This window comes from Mercenaria mercenaria, chromosome 19 (genome assembly GCF_021730395.1).
Source record: "Mercenaria mercenaria strain notata chromosome 19, MADL_Memer_1, whole genome shotgun sequence".
Lineage (NCBI taxonomy): Eukaryota > Metazoa > Mollusca > Bivalvia > Venerida > Veneridae > Mercenaria > Mercenaria mercenaria.
This window is the reverse complement of record NC_069379.1, coordinates 15,023,450-15,045,090: the sequence shown is the minus strand read 5'-3', so window position 1 is coordinate 15,045,090 and position 21,641 is coordinate 15,023,450. Positions and strand designations below refer to the sequence as shown.

The following is a 21,641-nucleotide window of genomic DNA, read 5'->3' as shown; positions in this document are numbered from 1 at the left end:
CCATTGGAAATAAGCTTTTTGGGTTTAAAATATCCATAGGTCTTTAGCTTTCTCTAAAGTATAACACATGGCTTAGAATTTTCAGTTTTATTAAAACTATGCATCTTACCCTAGTCTTAAATATAGATTTGTTTTTATAACTATGTAAAGAAATTGTTTTCTATATGCTGTGATATTATATTTATTGCCTTGTGTTGTGTTTTATGCTATTGATCTTAAATGTCAATAAATAAATAAATTGATGCGGTAGTTAGAACTTATTCTCATATAATTCCTAAGGCTAATTATGTTTATCAAATTGATACTAGAATAACTTTGATCTTGGTTGGGTAACAAGGATAGGAAAAGACCTCCAGTGAAACAAGCACTCAGTGAACAGAAATAAGTGTAAATGGTCAGGTGTTAAAGATTTAACAAATTTATAATTTGACAAAAAATCTGATTAACCGCCTTTAATAACTGGACTGTTGTTACAAAGTCGACTACCCGACAATATTCTTGCGCAGAGGTTGTACCTAAGACTCCAAGCATAACGATACGGCACATAACGGATTTTATACGGTCTAAATAAATAAATTTTTCAACAGCCGGCACAATAAAATATGCCTAAAAAGCTGAATTTAGTTGTGGCAGCGTGTAATAATAATGGTATTGGTATAAATGGAAAGTTACCATGGCGTCTTAAGTACGTATAGATTACAAGCTTTCTCCTTTTGATAAATAAGATATAAATTTCACATGTTTTCGCGACAAGGTCAATAAAATAGGAAATTCTATTTCTACTTCTACCACTTTATGGCCAACATCAACAAATTGATAATACTGCCATTTTTAGGTGTGCGCGAGAAAACGAAGGAAATACAGTGTGAAAATGTGTACAGTGAGAGGGTTAAAAACAAAGAAATTACTGAGTCCAGATAAAGAGTTGTGCCACCTGTGACTTGAACAGGTCTAGGAAAGTGGAGTATTTACAGATTATCTGTAAATTTACAGATAATCTATAAATTTACAGATTTTTCAATCTGTAAATTTACAGATCAAGTGTTTGAAAACTGCTAAAATTATATTTAGACACAAAATCGCAGCTTGAAATTAATTGATTTACTTATGGTATGTATAAATAAAGGTCAGTTGTAACTTTCAGTCATTTCTGTTGACTTTGATTTTTCTGAAAATGCCAAAAAATCAAAGTCAACAAAAACGGCTGAAACCCACAAATGACCTTAATTTATGCACAGGAGTCTGAAATTCTATCAATAAGGCCATAAAAGTCTATCTTTACAAAAAATACCCCCTATATACATAAAATAAACACCAGGAATGAAACGTCAAAAACCCAGGGTCCCCTGAAAATACGCACGGAACACAGGGTGATCGCAATTTAGCGAGCGTAGTTAAGAAATAACACTAAAATACACCTACCACACTCGACAGCATTCAAATCTGATACACTTCACAAGAGTAATCAGATATTTTCTGAGGTTTTCTGAGATTTTCAGCTGTCGCCGAAGCCATTCGCTGACGTCACAACAACAACAACAATTACAGCGCCGAGATAAAGATAAAATACTTATTTTATCCTTTAAAATTTGTACATCGAGTAAATAAGTATTAGAATATTTATATGTTTCCATCAGTCTATAATATCCCCTAGATTCCTTTTGCAATAAAAAGATATGTTACAAAATTTGATTGGGAAAACCCGTTAAGGGAGGTTACTCTTTGGATAATCCATTTTACGATGCAGCGGAATATCCAAATTTCAGTAGTAAAATTTGATACTTTGTGTACAATGACTTTTTTATATGAATAGAGCAATATGAAAATGTCTGTTATGTAATTTGAAGGTAAGACAGTACGGGAATTGCTACTTTCTAATTTTATCCCGGCGCTGTAATTGTTGTTATTGTTGTGACGTCAGCGAATGGCTTCGGCGACAGCTGAAAATCTCAGAAAACCTCAGAAAATGTCTGATTACTCTTGTAAAGTGTATCAGATTTGAATGCTGTCGAGTGTGGTAGGTGTATTTTAGTGTTATTTCTTAACTACGCTCGCTAAATTGTGATCACCCTGTGTTCCGTGCGTATTTTCAGGGGACCCTGGGTTTTTGACGTTTCATTCCTGCTGTTTATTTTATATATATAGGGGGTATTTTTTGTAAAGATAGACTTCTATGGTCTTATTGATAGAATTTCAGACTCCTGTGATTTATGCATGCTGTAAATAAACCAATTAATTCCAAGCTGCGGTTTTGAGGATAAATGTTATTTCATCAGTTTTCATACACACAACCTGTAAATTTACAGATTGAAAAATCTGTAAATTTATAGATTATCTGTAAATTTACAGATAATCTGTAAATATTCCACTTTCCTAGACCTGTTGAAAGCCTCAAGCCACCCTACCAACACAATGTCTGGAGGTAATGCGTTCCTATCACGTACTGTTCTTGGAAAAAACAACTCCTTCCTGTAGTCACACCTACACGATGGAACTTGATAGAAATGTTCATGCCCGGTTCTGGATTGATGTTTATTCGCGGATATAACTATCACAAGTTTATCAGTTTTATCAATTGCTACCATATCATGATGTATCTTGTATAGCATACACAGCCGTGCTTCCCGTTGATGCGTTTCAAGGGATTTCCACTTAAAAAGATGTGTTAACATATCTGTAACACTAGACCTGTTTCCGTGCCAATGTAGAACATATCTCGCGGCCTGGCGTTGAACCATTTCAAGCCTTTGAATATAATTTTGGTGATATGGGTGTCACAGGGTGAGAAAAATGTGCAGCTAGACCGGGACTCAATCCCGGGGCCTCAGAATACCATTCCGATGCTCTACCGACTGAGCTACTCGGCCGCCTACACACTTTCTCCCCGTTTTAATATTCAGGTCCTATACCGTGACATGGGTCCCACACAGAACTGGCATACTTTAAAGTAGGTCAAACTAGTGCCATATACGCATTCTCCCTCACTTTGGTTGCACCGATGTTCTACTATTTGGCAAGATAACCTGGCTGCTTATGTAACTTCGCCTTTGGGACACCTGCATTTTACCATTACCCACTTTCAGTAAATACTCTGACCATTATGGGTGCTACTCATACCCCAGTTTTTCTATAGATTACTGTGACAATTTATTTAAGAGATTGTAACATGTACATGTATACACACTGCCCTTTAAAATCATGGCAGGAAGTGTGAACCGGTAAAGAGCCTCTAGCCTCACCTATTTGTAATAAAATCTATTTATTCCGTAAAATCAGAAACATTAAAATCTATCTATCTTTTCATACTGCAGAAGCCGCTTTAGGGTATTAACCTTTAGCATGCTAGATAAATTGTCGTCTGCTGGAAATGTCGTCTGCTAAAATTGTAAAGTTCATTCAATTTGCTCCAAAATTGGAAGAAATATTGTCAGAGTAGCAAACAGCTTGGAACCTGATCAGACGCCGATTTAATCGGCGTCTGATCTGGTTCCAAGCTGTTTGCAAAGGCTGTTAAATTCGCCTGCAGCAGGCTAAGGGTTAAACTATCAGGTGCACATAAAGTGCAAGAATAAAAGTAGTTAAAAGCATTGAAAGAAGACTTCAAAGTAAAAATAGTGAGAATGAAATAAGACTGTAATAGTGTTGATACAAGATGAAGGTATTTTATCTATTGGTTGAAAGCTGGTAAAAACAACTGCATGCCTCCGGAGAGGGGCTAAATGAGAGAGGGGCTAAGACTATGCTTAAACCCCTCTAGGTCAGATATTAAGATGGTAGTACTGGGTAGGCTGTTCCAAAGAACGACTGTGTAGGGAAAAAAGAATACTAGTCTTGTAATAGCTGGCAGAGGTGTGAATTTGTCTGAAGGAAAGGGGGTGTATGTGCCCGTCATTCTCACGGACACCACGAGATATGATGGAACTGGCACTGCCACCAAACCGTACACAATTTTATAAAACATTGTCAGTAGTGCCATGTCTTGTTGGTCTCAACCAAGTTCATGTTGCACGCTGGTGACACTGTCAATCACGAATAGTTTTTTCTAACCCAACGGGCTGCTCTGCTTTGAAGTTTGAACCTTTCCTACCTTGGTTATATTTGATTGCGTATGAGGGACCATTGAGGGCTCTACCAAATTCTATTATCTACTGAAAATCTTGCAAAAATCAGCAAGTATCTAATGTATTTATATTTTAATGAGTCGGAATTTTTGTTACAAAAATCGCAGTCAGAATGACCATGAGATTTCCATTCAGGTGCACAAACTAAGTACTGTTTTTAAAGGCAAAATTGGCAACTGGTCTCATCAGTAAGTAGAGTATTATAAGATAGTGGACCTTCAATGAAAGCTTGCAAATTACTATATATCTTCTTACGCAATTTAGACTTTTTCCAGTTTTTTCAGAAAGTTATATGCACTCTTTAACTACATAACGTCCAGAGAATTCCGAAATGCCTAACGAGAATACAAAAGTGCAGAGAGTCATTATGGGTCCACAACTTTAAAGTCAAAAGTAATTTTCTGTGACAGGCATATTATTTTGACAGTTTGGCACTTGTTTAATATTTAGCTTATTTTCATTGTAGGAAGGACATGGAGTTTTTCAAAAAGATTACATCTGACACAAATAATCCAGGTTTGTTTCTTAGAGAATCCATTAAAGTGTTAAATTGATTTAGTGACACTATGCTGTTTGCCAGTCTAGATATAATTAAACCTCTGAATGTGTTGCAGTCGAATCATCAACTGTATATAGTTTTAAAAGTATTTTATTTTTTTGAACATAAATTTTGACTTTAGAATACTATCCAATTTGCATATTTCTTGCAGAGGTAAATGTGACATCATGAGACAGTTTAATGACCTCAGTGGCTGTTTGTTTTCTTTTAATTCTAAAGATTAAAGTAAATTTTGGGGATATTTTGAAAAATGGAATCATTTCTTAACCCTTAGCCTGCTGGCGGCGATTGGTTTTGCCTTTGCAACCAGTGCTGATCATGGTCTGCACTGTTCGCTATTCTGTTAGTAAATTTTTATGTGAACACCCCTTCGAATAATAAATGGTATTGCCCAAACTGAATGATGGAACATTCTTATTTTTAGAAATTTAGCGGGCTAAGGGTTAAAACTCATTCAAAAGAATTTTGGTTTATAGGAATAATATCTTTTTATGATTCTTTTTCCATGAAATAAAATTAGATAGAAAACTAGAAAAGAAAAAAATGCCTATTTACCAGTTTCAATTTTTAGGTCAAATAATTCTCCTCGGGTACTGTTTTGTTTGTTTGGCCTTGAGGCCTAAAAAAAGAAATTCTTTGTTTCCGGTAACATGCTCAAAAAAATTAGGGTAGGTAGGTCGGAATTTTTTTTTTTTTGGGAATTTTTTTTTTATTAAGGGAGACTTTTCGGAAATTATTTTTGTGTCAAAAAATGAATACAAATAAGGGGGTTATGTCTTTAGAGCATCAGTAAGTTGATTTTTAACATCACTGGCCATGTTTAAAGCATAAAAAGTGCAGTTGAAAAAAAAATTCTCCAAGGCCATAAAAACATTTAGGGTCGGGCCAAAAATTTAGGGTAGGTCGGGATACCGGAAACAAACAATTTTTTTTTTACGCCTGATGAGTTTTTGGTTTAACTGCCTATTCATCCCAGTCTGAAATATACAAATGAACACTGGTATAATATACTATGTATTAAATTTTCTTCAGACAGACAGAATGCTGTTATTATGGGAAGAAAGACATGGGTCTCCATTCCTGAAAAGTTCCGACCCCTGAAAGGTCGTGTCAACATAGTTCTGAGTAGAGAACTCAAGTAAGTCGACAAAATAAATGTTTGAGACTAACTTTGGCTCATAATTGTAAATATTTGAAAATGCTAATACCGCAGACAAGTGCAGAGTAAAGGCAGAATTCATGAAAATAGGTACGTCAAGAGTTTAGACCCTTATTTCTGTCGCTTTCATGAAGTATGCCTTAAATGTTTTCAGATGATTTTAAATTGTGCGAGAAACTATCAAAATTTCTAAACTTTTACAAGAAAGAAAGCAAGAAATGTATGTTTGATACATCAGTTACTCGAGCACCTGGGCTCGCTTGAGCTATTTAAATATATGTTCTCTGGTGGCCGAATTCCTATATTTTCTGTGTTAGGAATGCTCGAAACCCTGTTTACTTGAGGATTTTGCTCTTGTCCTTGTCACCTTGATCAAGCAGCCACTAGTCTTTTACTGTATCTTTTTTATTCTATTAAATAGTATGATATAGAATGTAAAATGGAGTTACTGTACTATCAAGCAGTCATTGTATCATGTCACTATTTTACTCTACAGTGACTTTAATGTGAATGCACATAAATCTCCTATTTTATTCTTTATTCATAATTATGATATTTTTTTTAAGAGAGGTACCAGAAGGAGTACATATAGCAAGAAGTTTACCCGAGGCATTATCTCTGGTAGAAACAGCCGAATTGAGTGACCAAGTCGAGAATGTACATATCATTGGAGGAAGCTCTGTTTATAAGGTATAGTTTTTCAGCCATCAAGGCTTTTCATCAAGAAATTGTGAAGAGGCCCTGGCCTTTTAAATTGGGAAATTTATATAAAATTTTGCTCATTTTAGGAAAAGAACATTCTATAACATTCTGTAACAGAGCAGGAAATTTGGTTATTTCCTAATTATAAATTAGCTCATTACTTCCTTACATTTGTGACATACATATAATTGCCAAATTTATTTTTTATTTACATTTTACCAAGTTTCTCTCCCATATTTGGGAAAATTTTCTTGTTTTCAATTTGGAAGTGGCCGAATATCTGCCTCTTTCAATAAAGGATGAAAAAGTGGGGGCCTCTGTGGCAGAATGGTTATAGCTGCTGACTTTTCGAAATACTTGCCCCTCACTGATGTGGGTTCCAACCTCATGCCGGGTGTCGAATTCTTCATGTGAGGAAGCCATCAAGCTGGCTTATGGAAGGTCAGTGGTTCTTACTCGGGTGCCTGCCTGTGATGATATAATGCCCGGAGAGACACCTAGGATCTTCCTCCACATCAAAGCTGGAAAGTCGCCATATGACCTAAATTATGTCGGTGCAATGAATTAAACCCAGCAAAAAGAAAAAAGTTTGAATCCAATGGTGAATATAAAGAATTGTGTTTAATACGAAAGAAGATTATTATTTATATACTATGTTCCAGGAAGCAATGATGGGACCGTATCAATGTAGAATATATCTGACAAAGGTTCTAAAGGACTTTGAATGTGATACTTACCTGCCAGAAATATTGGAAGATAAATTTCAGAAAATACCAAAGTAAGTTACCAAGTTTATGATAATTATACAGTTGAAACTTGGTATCTCAAATTTCAAGGGATCAATGTTCCCCTTCAAGATAACCAAAATTCAGTTTAAAATGAGCTGTGCCATGAGAAAACCAACATAGTGGGTTTGCGACCAGTCAGGATCCATACTGTTCGCTTTCAAAGCCTATTGGAATTAGAGAAACTGTTAGCGAACAGCATGGATCCTGACCAGACTGCGCGGATGCTGGATCCATGCTGGTTGAAACCCACTATGTTGGTTTTCTCATGGCACGGCTCAAATGATATTTTGTGCTTGTGTTTCCGGGACAGGATTTGAAAATGTCTTAGAAAAAGACAGAATTTCTAGATAAGCGAGTTTGAGATACTAAGTTTCAAGTGTATTTCTTCTACTTCAGTTCATAGTTTTCAAAAAAAATTTCGTTCTGTAGTGACTTATTTCCCGAGGTTAGCTGGATAGCTTCGTCATGTGAACATCTGAACAGGGCTGGAACCCACAAAGGTGAGAGGCTAGTGGGGCTAATTTTTGCTTTTTTGGTAAATGAAAAGGTACAAATACAGTTTAAAGTTGGTATCTTGAAGGGATTGTGTGTTTTACTTTGAGATTGGCAAAATTCGACTTAAGATGATATTTTGTGTATGTTTTATGGGACGGGACTTGAAAATGTCTTTGAGATAGCCGGAATTCCAGATAAGAGAGTTCGAGATATCGAGTTTCGAGTTTCAGCTGTATATATGTCAACCAATGCTTTTATTATTAATTTCAGCCCAGAAAATGTACCTGTAGAGCTTCAAGAGGAAAATGATGTGAAGTTTAGATTTGAGGTCTATGAAAAGGTGTGAAGACTTTAGTATAAACACTCTTTTTCTGATATTGTCAGAATTTCATGTGTCATTGGTTTGTACAGATTCAGGAAAAGTAACTTATGATCACATGATGAGATTTTTATGCCCCCGGCATCTACTGATGTGGGAGGCATATAGTGATTGTCCTGTACGTTCGTTCGTTCGTCCATCCGTACGAGGTTAACCAAATGGGACTGTTTCGTCTGGCATCACTACCCCTTACTAGAATGACTTGATATAATTGCAGATGTAACCTATGACCATTCCTCATCTTCAGACATCACCTGACCTCAGTTTGACCTTGAACTTGACCTCGTTTTGGACTTAGGTTGCTTTGTATCAACAAGGATGCCACTGGGGGGCATCAAGCGTTTATTGAACACAGCTTCTTGTTTAAGTCACTGCCAAAGAAACGAAATATTTTATTTATCAGTTTTATATAACTAATGGCCTCGACTCATACATAAGATAATTATAACCATGTATTTTGTATCGAAAGTAAATCACTAACTGACTGTTTATATCATATATTAACAGTTTCATTTTCTGTTTTAATTGAGTCAGTTCTGCATACTTTTGAAGTTAAAGATAACAATGTCTGGAAAAAAAGATATCAATGTCTGGAAAACAAAAGTTCTTCTGTGAGAGAGAGTACTTTGGAGAAAACTTAAAACTGTATATTTTGTTCTGCGGATTTCAAACAGAAACTGTTCCAATCCATATTTAATCACATTAATACTGACAGTTAAGGTTGTCATTTGAGTTGAAGTTATGTAAGAAATTGTTTACAGGCCTTTTTACAATCTTCATTAATGAAAGGTCATGTCTGCTACTTACAACCTATTTGCAATATAGTTGTTGACACCACAATCGAATTATATGTGAAATCTTTAAGCTAATAAGTGGCTGATTCCACCTTTTTTTCCCGTCAGCTTAGCTCAGTAGGGAGAGCGCAGATCTATTCTAGGGATCGTTGGTCGTGAGTTTGATCCCCTGTTCTGCGTGACAATTTGATAAAAGACATTTTTTCTGAAATTATTTGTCATCTACCTCTGATTCATGTGGAGAAGTTGGCAGTTGCTTGTGGAGAACAGGTTTTATAGCGGTACAGAATCCAGGAACGCTGGTTAGGTTAACTGTCTGAAGTAACATAACTGAAATACTGTTGAAAAACAAAAACCATTTCCTTTGATAGATTTAACAAATAATCAAGGCCTTCGAGTGGTTTATCGTCTGATTTACCACGGTTCAGAGTTCAGATGCGTAGGAATTGAACCACGAGGGCGTTAGCCCGAGTGGTTAAATACTGAAGCATCTGAACGATGAACCGTGGTAAATTAGACGATAAATCACAAGAAGGCCTTGATTGTTTTCATTCTGACATGCTCCTTGATATATTTTAATAAATATTATGCTGGGCTTCATTTACGCGAGGAGTAATGTATCGGACGTCATGCGGCAATTTGACGTCATAATTGACGTCATAATGCTCTCGCGCGTCAACCGTTGTTTATCGCAGAATATACAAAGCTTGATTTTCTTCTTTGTTAAACTGGAAATCAGTTCAAGCCATGTTAGAATTTTATATAACTGGATGTGTCATTAGCTACATGTACAATCTTGTATTATAAAAAAAAGGTCATTTTTTCGTCCAATAAACATGGTTACGCAATTATGGTTTTATGTTCAGGTTATGGCCCTTTCAATACTTTTTCCAAAAATGTATAGATCATGGAAGATGCGATCTTCTGTTTCTTACTTTGAATTATACCGACATCAGTTATGTTTCTTGCGGGATAGTTGACAATTCTAACTAGTGATGCCAGTTGGGTTTGTTTGGTTTATCTGTATTATTTCCTAACATGGTATATCATCCAATATAACATCCAATTCAAAACAAAACAGGCTATCTGCTTAGCTCAGTAGGAAGAGCGCAGATCTATGTATCACAGGGTTGTGAGTTTGGTCCCAGGTGTTGTGAATGTTATCCATGACAATTTGATAGAAGACTTTTGTGTCTGAATTCATTCGTCCTCCACCTCTGATTCATGTGGGGAAGTTGGCAGCTTTTTCCAGAGAACCAGTATGTACAGAATCCAGGAACACTGATAAGGTTAACTGCCCACTGTATATAACTGAAATACTGTTGAAAAACAGCATTAAACCCAAAACAAACCAACAAAAACAAAACAAAAAATACATTGAAGAAATATAAAAGAATAAAAATATTAACTATTAGTATTGAAATTTGTTTTGGTACAGCTGTTTTGGACTTAAATGCTATCTAGGATAATTTAATCTTTAACCTGCTGGCAGCAAGAGATTCTGCCCTTGCGACGAATTGAGACCAAGATCATGGTCTGCACTGTTCGCTAATCAGTCAGTAAATTTTTACTGAACACTCCTTCGAACAATAAATTGACAAGAAAGGTGAAAAAAAACCCAAAAGGCTGAGACATTAGAATTGCTTTTAGTGTTAGTTGTACAATGCTCAAAGAAGATGTAATTATGTCTCCCACCACACTGGTGTGGGAGACATATTGATTTACTCCTGTCTGTCTGTCTCTGTGTTTGTCTGTCTGTCTGTCTGTCTGTCTGTCACAAAGCTTGTCCGCACTCTAAGTCGAACATTTCTCATCCGATCTTCACCAAACTTCAACAAAATGTGTCTGCCAATAAGTGCTCGGCCAAGTTCGATAACTAGCCAAATCGGCCTAGGCACGTTGGAATTATGGCCCTTGAATTACCAAAAACACTCGGATTTCTTGCGCAGTTTTGCCCCCAAACCAGCGCCTTTTGGTGTCAAGAAAGCGCAAGCACATGTGGATTAAGTAAACGGTATTTAAAGACTGACTTACTATTTAGATGATTAGGCAGTTGTGGGAGACATGCACTTTTCTCAAAAGCATCTCTAGTTTTGTAATGATATTATTGCTGTGTTTGATGACCATTTAATTTGTACATTGTACATTTGAATTTAAAAGATGAAAATATGCTTGCTTTGTTAAACCACCATAATTATGTGTTCAAATTAAAAGTATAAAGCAAGATTTTTTTGAGTCTATTGTTCATGTTTCCATCAATGAAAAACTTCTCCCGGTTCTGAAGGTTGACTTTTGAGTGTTGGCTTCAAGTGGTATTGGTACACAGTGTGAAACATTAGAGTTTAGGTAATCATTTTATCTTAGCAAACCTAATGTATACAATGTCTGCAAACAATCTAAAACTTCCCCACATCAGGGTTCAAATTTAGACAAGCATACAAGCTAAATGTAGTGGAATTTGAGAATAGCTAGTAGGCTTGGAATGCACTAACTAATTTCAGCTAGTCAATAATATACCAAGCAAATGTCTTCAAAGCTTGAATAAAGTTTGTTCTGCAGGTATGCATTTTTCCGCATGAAAGGAATGTTATCATTTATGTTTATAAATAATATTTCATTGTTCAACAAAACTCTGATATAATGCATGATTGCAGCTTGCATCAAGTTAACATGGAAGGATTTGACTAGCTTGTAAGTGGATAAAAATGGCACTAGCTATTTTAAGCTAATAGAATTTTTTTTTGTGACTGACTACTTACAGAGATTAATCAGTAGGTTTTGGCCAGTAAAATATTAATAAAGTAATTATATATTATTGTTTGATATTAGCCGGTATCTTTTCATTTTAGCTAGTAAACAAAAAGGGCACTAGCTACTTTTAGCTAGTAGAAAATGTTGCTAAATTTGACCCTTGCACATGAAACCTATATTGTAATTATAACCCATTTAAATGAGATTTAGTGTTGTGTGATGTATAAACAAATTTGCCATTGCTCTAATTCCTTTGTTCCAAGGTTATGACACCTAAGTACAGAGCCTTGTCTAGTTTTGTGGCCTCGCCATTGGATGATTCCAAGTTTATGCGCAGAACGGCCCTTCAGAACTCCTAAGGCCAAAAAGATAGTTGTTTGTCAGAATCTGATATCTGAGCAACACATTAGAAGTACACGAACCATCAGATGATCCTGAAGATTTTAGATTGATCTTTAAACTATATAAGCTTGTAGCAAGCAAAAAGTACCAAAAATATATGAAAATGCTTCAAGAATAAAGAAAAAGTACCAAAAATATATGAAAAATGCTTCAAGAGTAAAGAAAAAGTACCAAAAATATATGAAAAATGCTTCAAGAATAAAGAATCTTGGTGTTAGTGATTTACCTGAAAGCACTTGCCCCTCATTGATGTGGGTTCGAGCCTCACTAGGGGCATTGATTTCTACATATGAGGAAGCCATTCAGCTGGCTTATGGAAGGTCAGTGGTTTTACCAAGTACCTGCCCATGATAAGATAATGCGGGGAGAGGCAGCTAGGGTCTTCCTCCACCATCAAAGCTGAATAGTGTCCATATGACCTTTAGTATTAAAGCCCCATGTGGTTCTGGGACGATCTGTGTATGAAAAGAATTGGAACCAAAGCCTTACCCTAGGGTCTTAACACTTGGTTTTGCTGTAACTGTGATTCCAGCAGGTATACAAATTTTGATTCCATACCTCATGTTTTTATTTCGATGTAAATGAGATGTGAAACCAAAATTTGTAGTCCTGTTTGGCGCCTTATTACATATACTGTGTTGGTGTGCCGTAAAACCCAAATAAATAAATAAATTTAGTATTGAACCAGAAAAAAGAGACAAAATTGCAGTACATATAATAGTATTAAAGTCATGTTGTGTTTAACCCTTATCATGCTGGACAAGATTGATTCTGCCTTTGCGATCAGCGTAGACCATGATCAGCCTGCACATCTGTGCAGTCTTATCAAGATCTGCACTGTTCGCTATATTTAGTCAGTATCCTTTTGCTAAGCACTCCTTTTAACAGTCAATAGTACTGTCCAAATTGAAAGATGTTTCTACTGAGAACAAAACAGGAAAAGGGTGATAATTAAGAGTTGAAGACGTACAAAAACTTTATATTACATGATATTTGAATTTGGAAAAGAGTAAGCCTGATGAACGCTGTAATTGACATACTTATTCAACAACAGGTAGTGCCTCAGAATGGACCAGTTGATTTGCAGAACACTTCTTTAAATCAGCCAATGGAATCACTTGGATCATCACATGATCCTAGTCCTTTGAAAGAACCAATCAGATTTGATGTTATGTCTGCAATGTGTCATGGCAATAGAGGAATTGGATACAAGATGGGATTGCCATGGCCTAAACTTCAGTAAGTGCTTAAATATTTTTCCTCAAATATTACTTAAATATACCAATTTGATTTAGGTCAATTGTAAAGCAAGTTCTACAACAGTTTTACTTATATTAATCACTCGACACCTCATTCCTGATGGAATCCATCACCATGAGTGTATGAGAGAAGAGAAGCCAGTTTCCCTTTTAATGCTGAGTGCTAAGCAAAGGAGCTACTGGTACCATTTTTCACATATTTGGTATGATGTGGCCAGAGATCCAACCCACTACCTCCCGCACTTGAAGCGGATGCTGTACCACTAGGCTATCAAGGCTTCATATTTATGAATTTACAGTCAAACCTGTTTGTAAAAACTGCCCTTGGAAAGTGGAAAAGTGGTTTTTGTTGACGGTTGCCCTCTCTAAACAGGTAAATTTAAGTTACTTAAGAAATAATTAATCTCGTGTAGCGATTTATTGTTGAATAAAATGGTACTAGTAGGTTCCTCGCTTGGCACTCAGCATTAAGAGATAGTACTAGGACTGGTCAGCCTGGTGTTGGTATAATGTGACTGGATGGGTATCATGTCACCTGTCTAGTAGACGGCTTGATGTTCCAGTGAGCGGCACTATAAAGTTGGGCATTGTGCTCAGTGGTACAAGTAGACACCGTCGTTTATATGACTGTAAAATTGTTGAAACCCGAACACACACACATGGTTTGAGATATATTATTCTGATTCTAACAAGCTATCAAGGATTATTATATACATCTTAAAGATATTCACAAAATATTTGCCTGTTCTGTGTACAGTGCACCCTCTGCACAGTGTCCCTCTCTATAGCAAAAATCTCTCCACAACAGCATCATCAGAATTTCCCATAGCTGAAATTTACTATCAATTTAACCTCTGTAGAGCAACAACCTCTCAACAGAGGTCAATATCTGCATTTCCCAAAGGGTGTTGCTCTGCAGGGGTTGCACTGTAGTTTTCTGTTACAACAGGCCACTGTGATGTTTGACAGTGTGACATAATAACTGGGACATACCAGCTGTCAGTATGTTGCATGATATAACACATAGTTCAGTCTTTTTTGTTAAGGCCTAAAAAACAATTCTTTGTTTCCGGTAACATGCTAAAAAAAATTAGGGTAGGTAGGTCGGAATTTTTTTTTTTTTTTTTTTTTGATTTTTTTTTATTAAGAGACTTTTCGGAAATTATTTTTGTGTCAAAAAAATGAATACATATAAGGGGGTTATGCCTTTAGAGCATCAGTAAGTTGATTTTTAACATCACTGGCCTTGTTTAAAGTATAAAAAGTGCAGTTTTGCAACTTTTTGTTAAAAAGTTGAAAAAAATATTCTCCAAGGCCATAAAGATATTTAGGGTCGGGCCAAAAATTTAGGGTAGGTCAGGATACCGGAAACAAACAATTTTTTTTTATGCCTAAGTAGGGAAGTAAATCAGTGCGTGTTAGAATGATTGATGAATAGGAGGAGAAATTAGTGGCTTTTAATATGCATATATTATAGTTGTGACCTTTGCTCAGAGGTGATAGGCTTAAGCACAGATTTCCTACATGATTAATGTTCAAAAACTGTTACAGTATTTTCTCAAAACTTAAGCAAGTGTTGCACATTCTGTAATAACTGTTAGGAGTGGCCTCCGCTGCCAATTGGTTAAGGCCGCTGACTTCAAACCACCTGCCCTTCACCAATGTAGAAGGTTTGAACCTTACTGGAGCGTAGTATTCTGCATGCCATCCAGCTTGCTTTCGGAAGGTCAGTGGTTCTACGTAGATGCCTGTCTGTAATGAAACCTGAAGGGTAAAAGGTCACATATTTCTTGTGTGCTTTTTCTCAACAGTTACTAGGTGGAGTTCAGAGAATCTTCTTTGGATACTTCACTACTAAGACGAGGTATATACATGTACTGTAAGAGCAGAAATTTTCCCGAGGGTTTAATTTTCGCTATATTTGCGAGGCCCTACATCTTGTAAAAATTAATCATCGCGTAAATATTCACCAATAGTATAATTTGAATTAAAGTATGGTACTATTTTTACAATTTCGCAAAGATTTAACCTCAAGAACATACTCAAAATATCAAATGCGCGAAATTTTGAGCTAGCGAGAATATGTGCTTTTACAGTACATGGAGCAGTTGATGAATTCTGCTTTTATCCTTTCAGTATGCCATAACCATAGTTCAGGGAACACCCATTGGTTTTACCGATGTTCTCTTGTTACACTGTTTCATTGAACATGTTAGAATAAAAATAAAAATACTTTCTTATGGTTTGTCATCTGATTTACCACAATTTATCATTCAGATATTTATACCATGAGGTTCAATTCCTGCGCATTTGAAATCTGAACTGTGGTTAATCTGACAGTAAACCATACAGAGGCATTGGTTAATGCATTTGTTTCTGCATCTTGTAAACAAATAATCGAGTCGCACCATGATAAAAGCAACATAGTGCATTTGCGACCAGCATGGATCCAGACCAGCCTGGGCATCCATGCAGTCTTGTCAAGATCCATACTGTTCACTTTCAAACCCTATTGCAACTAGAGAAACTGTTAGAGAACAGCATGGATTCTGACCAGACTGTGCGGATGCGCAGGCTGGTCTGGATCCATGCTGGTCGCAAATGCACTATGTTGGTTTTCTCATGGCGCGGCTCATATTTTCTTATTTTATTTTTAAAGGAAAGACTATGAGTACTATTCTGCACATGTATCAACTCGGCAAGACAAAAAGTCTGGTGAGTGTTTGTTCTACACTAGCTTGTATGACTATGACTGACAAAATGTCTGGTGAGTTTTCAGCTCATCTGAGCACTGAATGCTTATGGAGAGCTATGTCCATTTTCAGTCTGTCTGTTTGTCATAAAAAATATTCTTAAAGAACCACTATGCCAATTTCAACCAAACTTCACAGCAATTTTTCATTGGGTGGACTTCTTTCAGAATCCTTCAAATCTAGGTTATCAAGGCAGAATTGAAGTTACCATGGCAACCAAAAGGAAAAATACTTTAAAATTTTTTTAGTCTTTAATTAGTCCCCCACACATATTAATGATTTCACAGTAATAAAATCTCCAATAAAGCTTTTTACAGTAATAGTTGTAGATTTACTTCTTTTAGGTTACATGACCAGTTGAAATATATAAATCTGTGTGCTTAATTTTTCACAATTTACCAAATAGGAGTTTGATTCAGCCAGTATTTTTTTGGCAAGCACCCCTTTAAACAGTTAATGGTACTGTCCAAATTGGAAGATGGACAAGTTCATTATAGAAATTTAGCATGGTAAGTACAGGAAACTACTTCAACAGATGCTTAATATTTCAGTTGGTAAGAAGATAATCCAGATTCGGGGGAGACTCACTTGGTTAAGTGCCATGGACTCAGAAAGAAATGCACCAAATGTTTACACTATCATTGTCAGTGGGACGTGGACTGAAAGGTTATATTTGTTTTTGTTATGCTGTGGAAACATTTACTTTAATGGGCATAAAATTCCATTGTTCTGGCCAATGCAGCTGTTGCATTGTTTTGGCCAAATCGGCTATTTCATTGTTTTGGCCAAATTGGCTGTTTCATTGTTTTAGCCTAAGCGGCTGTTTCATTGTTTTAGCCTAAGCGGCTGTTTCATTGTTTTGGCCAAATCGGCTGTTTCATTGTTTTGGCCAAATCGGCTGTTCCATTGTTTTGGCCAAATCAGCTGTTTCATTGTTTTGGCCAAATCGGCTGTTCCATTGTTTTGGCCAAATCGGCTGTTTTATTGTTTTGGCAAAAGCGACTGTTTCATTCTTTCGGCCAAAACGGCTATTTCATATATTTTATATTATACGCAAACCGTTGAAATATACACACTGTTTAAGTTGGGTATCATTTCGTATAATATACTGACTAAAGATTATGGTAAGTATTACCTATCAGCCTTACTTAAATGGTGTACATACTTTAATGGTATACCTAATTATAGACATAACTGTTTCATATTGCAGCCGTTAACCTCACTTTAAATATTTACAGGGATTGTGACAGTCCAAGAGTATTGAAAATTGTACCTACATTTAACGATGCTGTGGCCTTGATAAATGACTTGCACCAGCGTAACGAAGTTGACAGTGTGTGGATAATGGGAGGGTCTGGCATTTATCAGGTTGTTTAAATTTTGTTAATTAAATTCATATCTCAGATCTTCAGCTGACTCAAGGCTAGCTGAAACGTTTCATATGTGTATAAAAATACTGCTGTGAAAATAAGGTCACAAAATTTTGCATTGGGTTTATTGTTTTGCTGATTTCATTACTGGTCTATATGGAAGTGTTATTATAACTGTGAAATCAGTAATACTCATGGGGACTAATTTTTCATGGGTTTTATGGTTGCGGCAGTCCAAAAAAAGAGAAAAAATTAACAAACAAGTAAAATTTCTATTCAGTTGTCTTCAAAACTTGAAAACAGTGAATTCATATACGGACAAAATAGCCAAATTTGCCAAAACCATGAAACCTTGTGCTCTGAAATTAACCTTTAGCCTGCTGGCGGCAAGTGATCCTGCCTTTGCGACCAATGCAGACCAAGATCAGCCTGCACATCCATGCAGTCTGATCATAGTCTGCACTTTTCGCTATTCAGTCAGTAAATTTTCAGTGAACACCCCTTCAAATAATAAATGGTATTGCCAAAATTGAAGATGGACCAGTCCATTAAAGAAATATAGCAGGGTGAAGGTTGAATGGTTTCACAATTTTGTAAATAGCCTTGTCTCAAAAGGGTAAAATATCAGAAAAAAAAATCACCGAATTTGACTATTTTGTGGAGAGTGTGCAATCTCTGCTGGAGCTCTTCTTATATTTGATAAGCTATTTTTTTCTGTGATGCCATTGTTTGTATTTTTAATGACAGGTAACATAAATTTTCTGTTGTCTACTTGATAGGAAGCCATTTGTCACCCACAGTTCAGTCAGCTGTATCTAACACATGTATACACAGACTTCCCTGCCGATGCATTCTTTCCAGCATTTGAAGACAGGCTAACGGAAGTAACGTAAGTAATTAAGGTACTGTAAAAGCACATATTTTTGCTGGGTCAAAATTTAGTGAATTTCAAATTTTGAGTATGTTTGCGAGACGCAATATTCGTAAAATTGTAAAAATGGTTTTCTTCTTAAATTTTAATCATATTAATGGTGAACATTTATGCCAGGATTGATTTTCGTGAGATGTAGGTCCTCGTGAATATAGTGAAAATTAAACCCTTGCGAAAATTTCTGCTTTTACAGGAGTAGATCCATAAATGACAGTTTTCACCTTTTGTTCGATTGATATGCATTCTTGGCATTCGCTGGTTGTTATGAAAAATATTAATCAATTAATTGATTAATCAATTAATCAAAATGAAAAGTATTATGGCTGAAGGATGCCGAAATCACAGAGTCTGACGTGGAATACGTAAATGGCACAGAAATGGACGATTGTTGTTACAGGTCAACTACTTTAACCCAAATTTAGTACAGTACTACCTCTCCAGAGCGGCCCTCTCTTAAGCAAAAACCTCTTGATAACAATATCATCAAAATTTCCCTAAGCTGAAATATACTATCAAATTTACCTCTCCAGAACAACAACCTCTACATAACAGTCAGTTTTATATCTCCAAAAGGGTGTTGCTTTACAGAGGTTGCACTGTAATTGCATTGGATTATTAGGATGATATAAACTGTAAATAAATATTTTTAAAGCTACTAGTTGATATGAGCCGTGCCATGGGAAAACCAACATAGTGCGTATGCGACCAGCATGGATCCAGACCAGCCTGCGCATCCGCGCAGTCTGGTCAGAATCCATGCTGTTCGCTAATAGTTTCTCCAATTCCAATAGGCTCTAAAAGCGAACAGCATGGAGCCTGACCAGACTGCGCGGATGCGCAGGCTGGTCTGGATCCATGCTGGTCGCATACGCACTATGTTGGTTTTCCCATGGCACGGCTCATATCTTGGTACGAGATCAGCATTCTATTATTTGAGAAAGTCATTCAGCTGGCTAGCATAATGTAGATTGGTCTATCTTGGGTGTGTAGAGGCACTTTGGATTTTCCGTCACCATTAAAAGATGCGTTGTCACCGTATGGCAAACAAAATATATCAGTCTGACTCAAAACTTTGAAAAGGGAAATCAGTTTTTAGTTTGTTTGAGGGCTGTTTGTTTTTGTTTTGTAGGGACCATCCAGAGAAAGGCACTGTGTATGAAGATAATGGTGTAAAGTACGAGTTCAAAGTTTATAAAAAGAGGTCAAATTGCAATTGAACTTGCCATTAGTTAACAGGAAAACAAAACTATTGAGATTTTATTTCTGTAATTATTATATTCATCATTAAGTTTGTCTTTCAAAAGCAGATTGAGATACTGTGAACACAACCCAAACGAGTAATACATTTTTCAGTTGCTTTTTATCTTTAACCATGGGACTATAGCAGTTCACTGCTTTAACATTGAAATCTATGAAACCATGGTATTTTATTCCCGTTAACTTTAATAATTTCATGGTATAGAATAACAAAAGGTTGTATTCCCTCCTTATTTATATACAGATATTCCATTTTGCATAATACGGGTATTATCTTCATTGGCAAAAAAAAAGTTCAACATATGTTCTCAGCTTCATTGGAGAAGCTCCCTTTAAATGCAAAGATTTCCATCCCAACAGAGCCTTTATTCATCAACGTTTTGAATATAAAAACTAAGACTTTACTTTTTGTCCTGCTATGGTTTGAATAGCATAGATTGTGTTAAAACTTTGCATGAATATTGTGTTCTTCTGCTACAGATAGCTCAACAAATTTTAATCTGTATGAATCAAAATTTCATCAGTATAAATTTACTGAACAAGGAAGTTTGTAGCAAAATGAATATTTGTCATTCTTAAGTCTTAATTTCGTTGAATTCTTCATGTGAGGAAGCTATCCAGCTGGCTGACGGAAGGTCGGTGGTTCTACCCAGGTACCTGCTCGTGATGAAATAATGCACTGAGGGGCACCTGGGGTCTTTCTCCACCATCAAAGCTGGAAAGTCGCCATATGACCTAAAATTGTGTCGGTGCGACGTTAAACCCAACCAAAAAAAAAAAAAAAAAAAAAGGTCTTAATTTCAGATTTTAAACGTTGATGACCAAGGGCCCAATTTCTTGGTAAATTACCCTCTCTGGAGCAATAATGTTTGTATAATGAAATATTCAGTCTTATATACATTGTGTTTCTGTTATAAATTCTTAATTAACGTCTACTCTGTAAATCATATGGCAGATATTAACAAGTTTATAAGAAATTTTAGAATCAGTAACACAAAATACTCAACATTATTTGAGCCGCGCCATGAGAAAACCAACATAGTGGGTTTGCCACCAGCATGGATCCAGACCAGCCTGCGCATCCGCGCAGTCTGGTCAGGATCCATGCTGTTCGCTAACAATTTCTCCAATTCCTATAGGCTTTAAAAGTGAACAGCATGGATCCTGACCAGACTGCACCGATGCGCAGGCTGGTCTGGATCCATGCTGGTCGCAAACCCACTATGTTGGTTTTCTCATGGCACGGCTCATTTATCTTTACTATGTCTTTCAGGATAAAAGATATACAAAATTGTAAATATGTTTCTTTGTTAACTGACAATTGTGGAGTTGCAGAACAAAAGGTCAGTTGTCAGAATCACACTTGAAGGCTCTTCATTATATCTAAGCAGTGTCTGTGGACATTAATCATAATTTTATGTCAATATTTGCTTGTTAGTATCATACAATATTAGGATGTCAATATCATACAGCGTAGCTTTGTGTCATTTTTTGGTAGTCAATATTATACAGCATAGCTTCATGTCATTATTTGGTAGTCAATATCATGAAGCATACGTGAAGCATAGATTATATCATTATTTGGTAGTCAGTATCATGAAGCATAACTTTTGTCATTATTTGGTAGTCAATATCATGAAGCATATAGTTTTTATCATTCTTTGGTAGTCAGTATCATGAAGCATAGCTTTTGTCATTATGTAAAATGATAGTCAGTGCTTTATTGATATGCATGTGTTAATGTAACTTTGCATAACTTAAATCATTATCAATGCACGAGTGTAGCCTCATGTTATTATGTTGATATAAAGGTTGTACCTTTTCACACATACAAATGTAATATTTTTAATATAAAGAGATACCGGTATACCTTTTATACGATTCGATGTTATCTTACTTACGTGAAAGCAAAGTATTTTTC

General features: G+C 36.0%; 1 protein-coding gene across 1 annotated transcript; it reads left to right on the top strand.

Annotated features, from left to right (window-relative positions):
• Positions 1-546: 546 nt before the first annotated feature.
• LOC123542659 (uncharacterized) lies at positions 547-20,761 on the top strand. The gene is made up of 12 exons (XM_053531703.1): positions 547-685; positions 4,588-4,637; positions 5,713-5,818; positions 6,406-6,529; positions 7,204-7,319; positions 8,095-8,164; positions 13,205-13,389; positions 16,069-16,124; positions 16,714-16,828; positions 17,401-17,530; positions 18,312-18,421; positions 19,593-20,761. Exons 1-12 carry the CDS (start codon positions 603-605, stop codon positions 19,678-19,680), a joined length of 1,233 nt encoding a protein of 410 aa, XP_053387678.1. The 5' UTR covers positions 547-602; the 3' UTR covers positions 19,681-20,761.
• Positions 20,762-21,641: the final 880 nt, after the last annotated feature.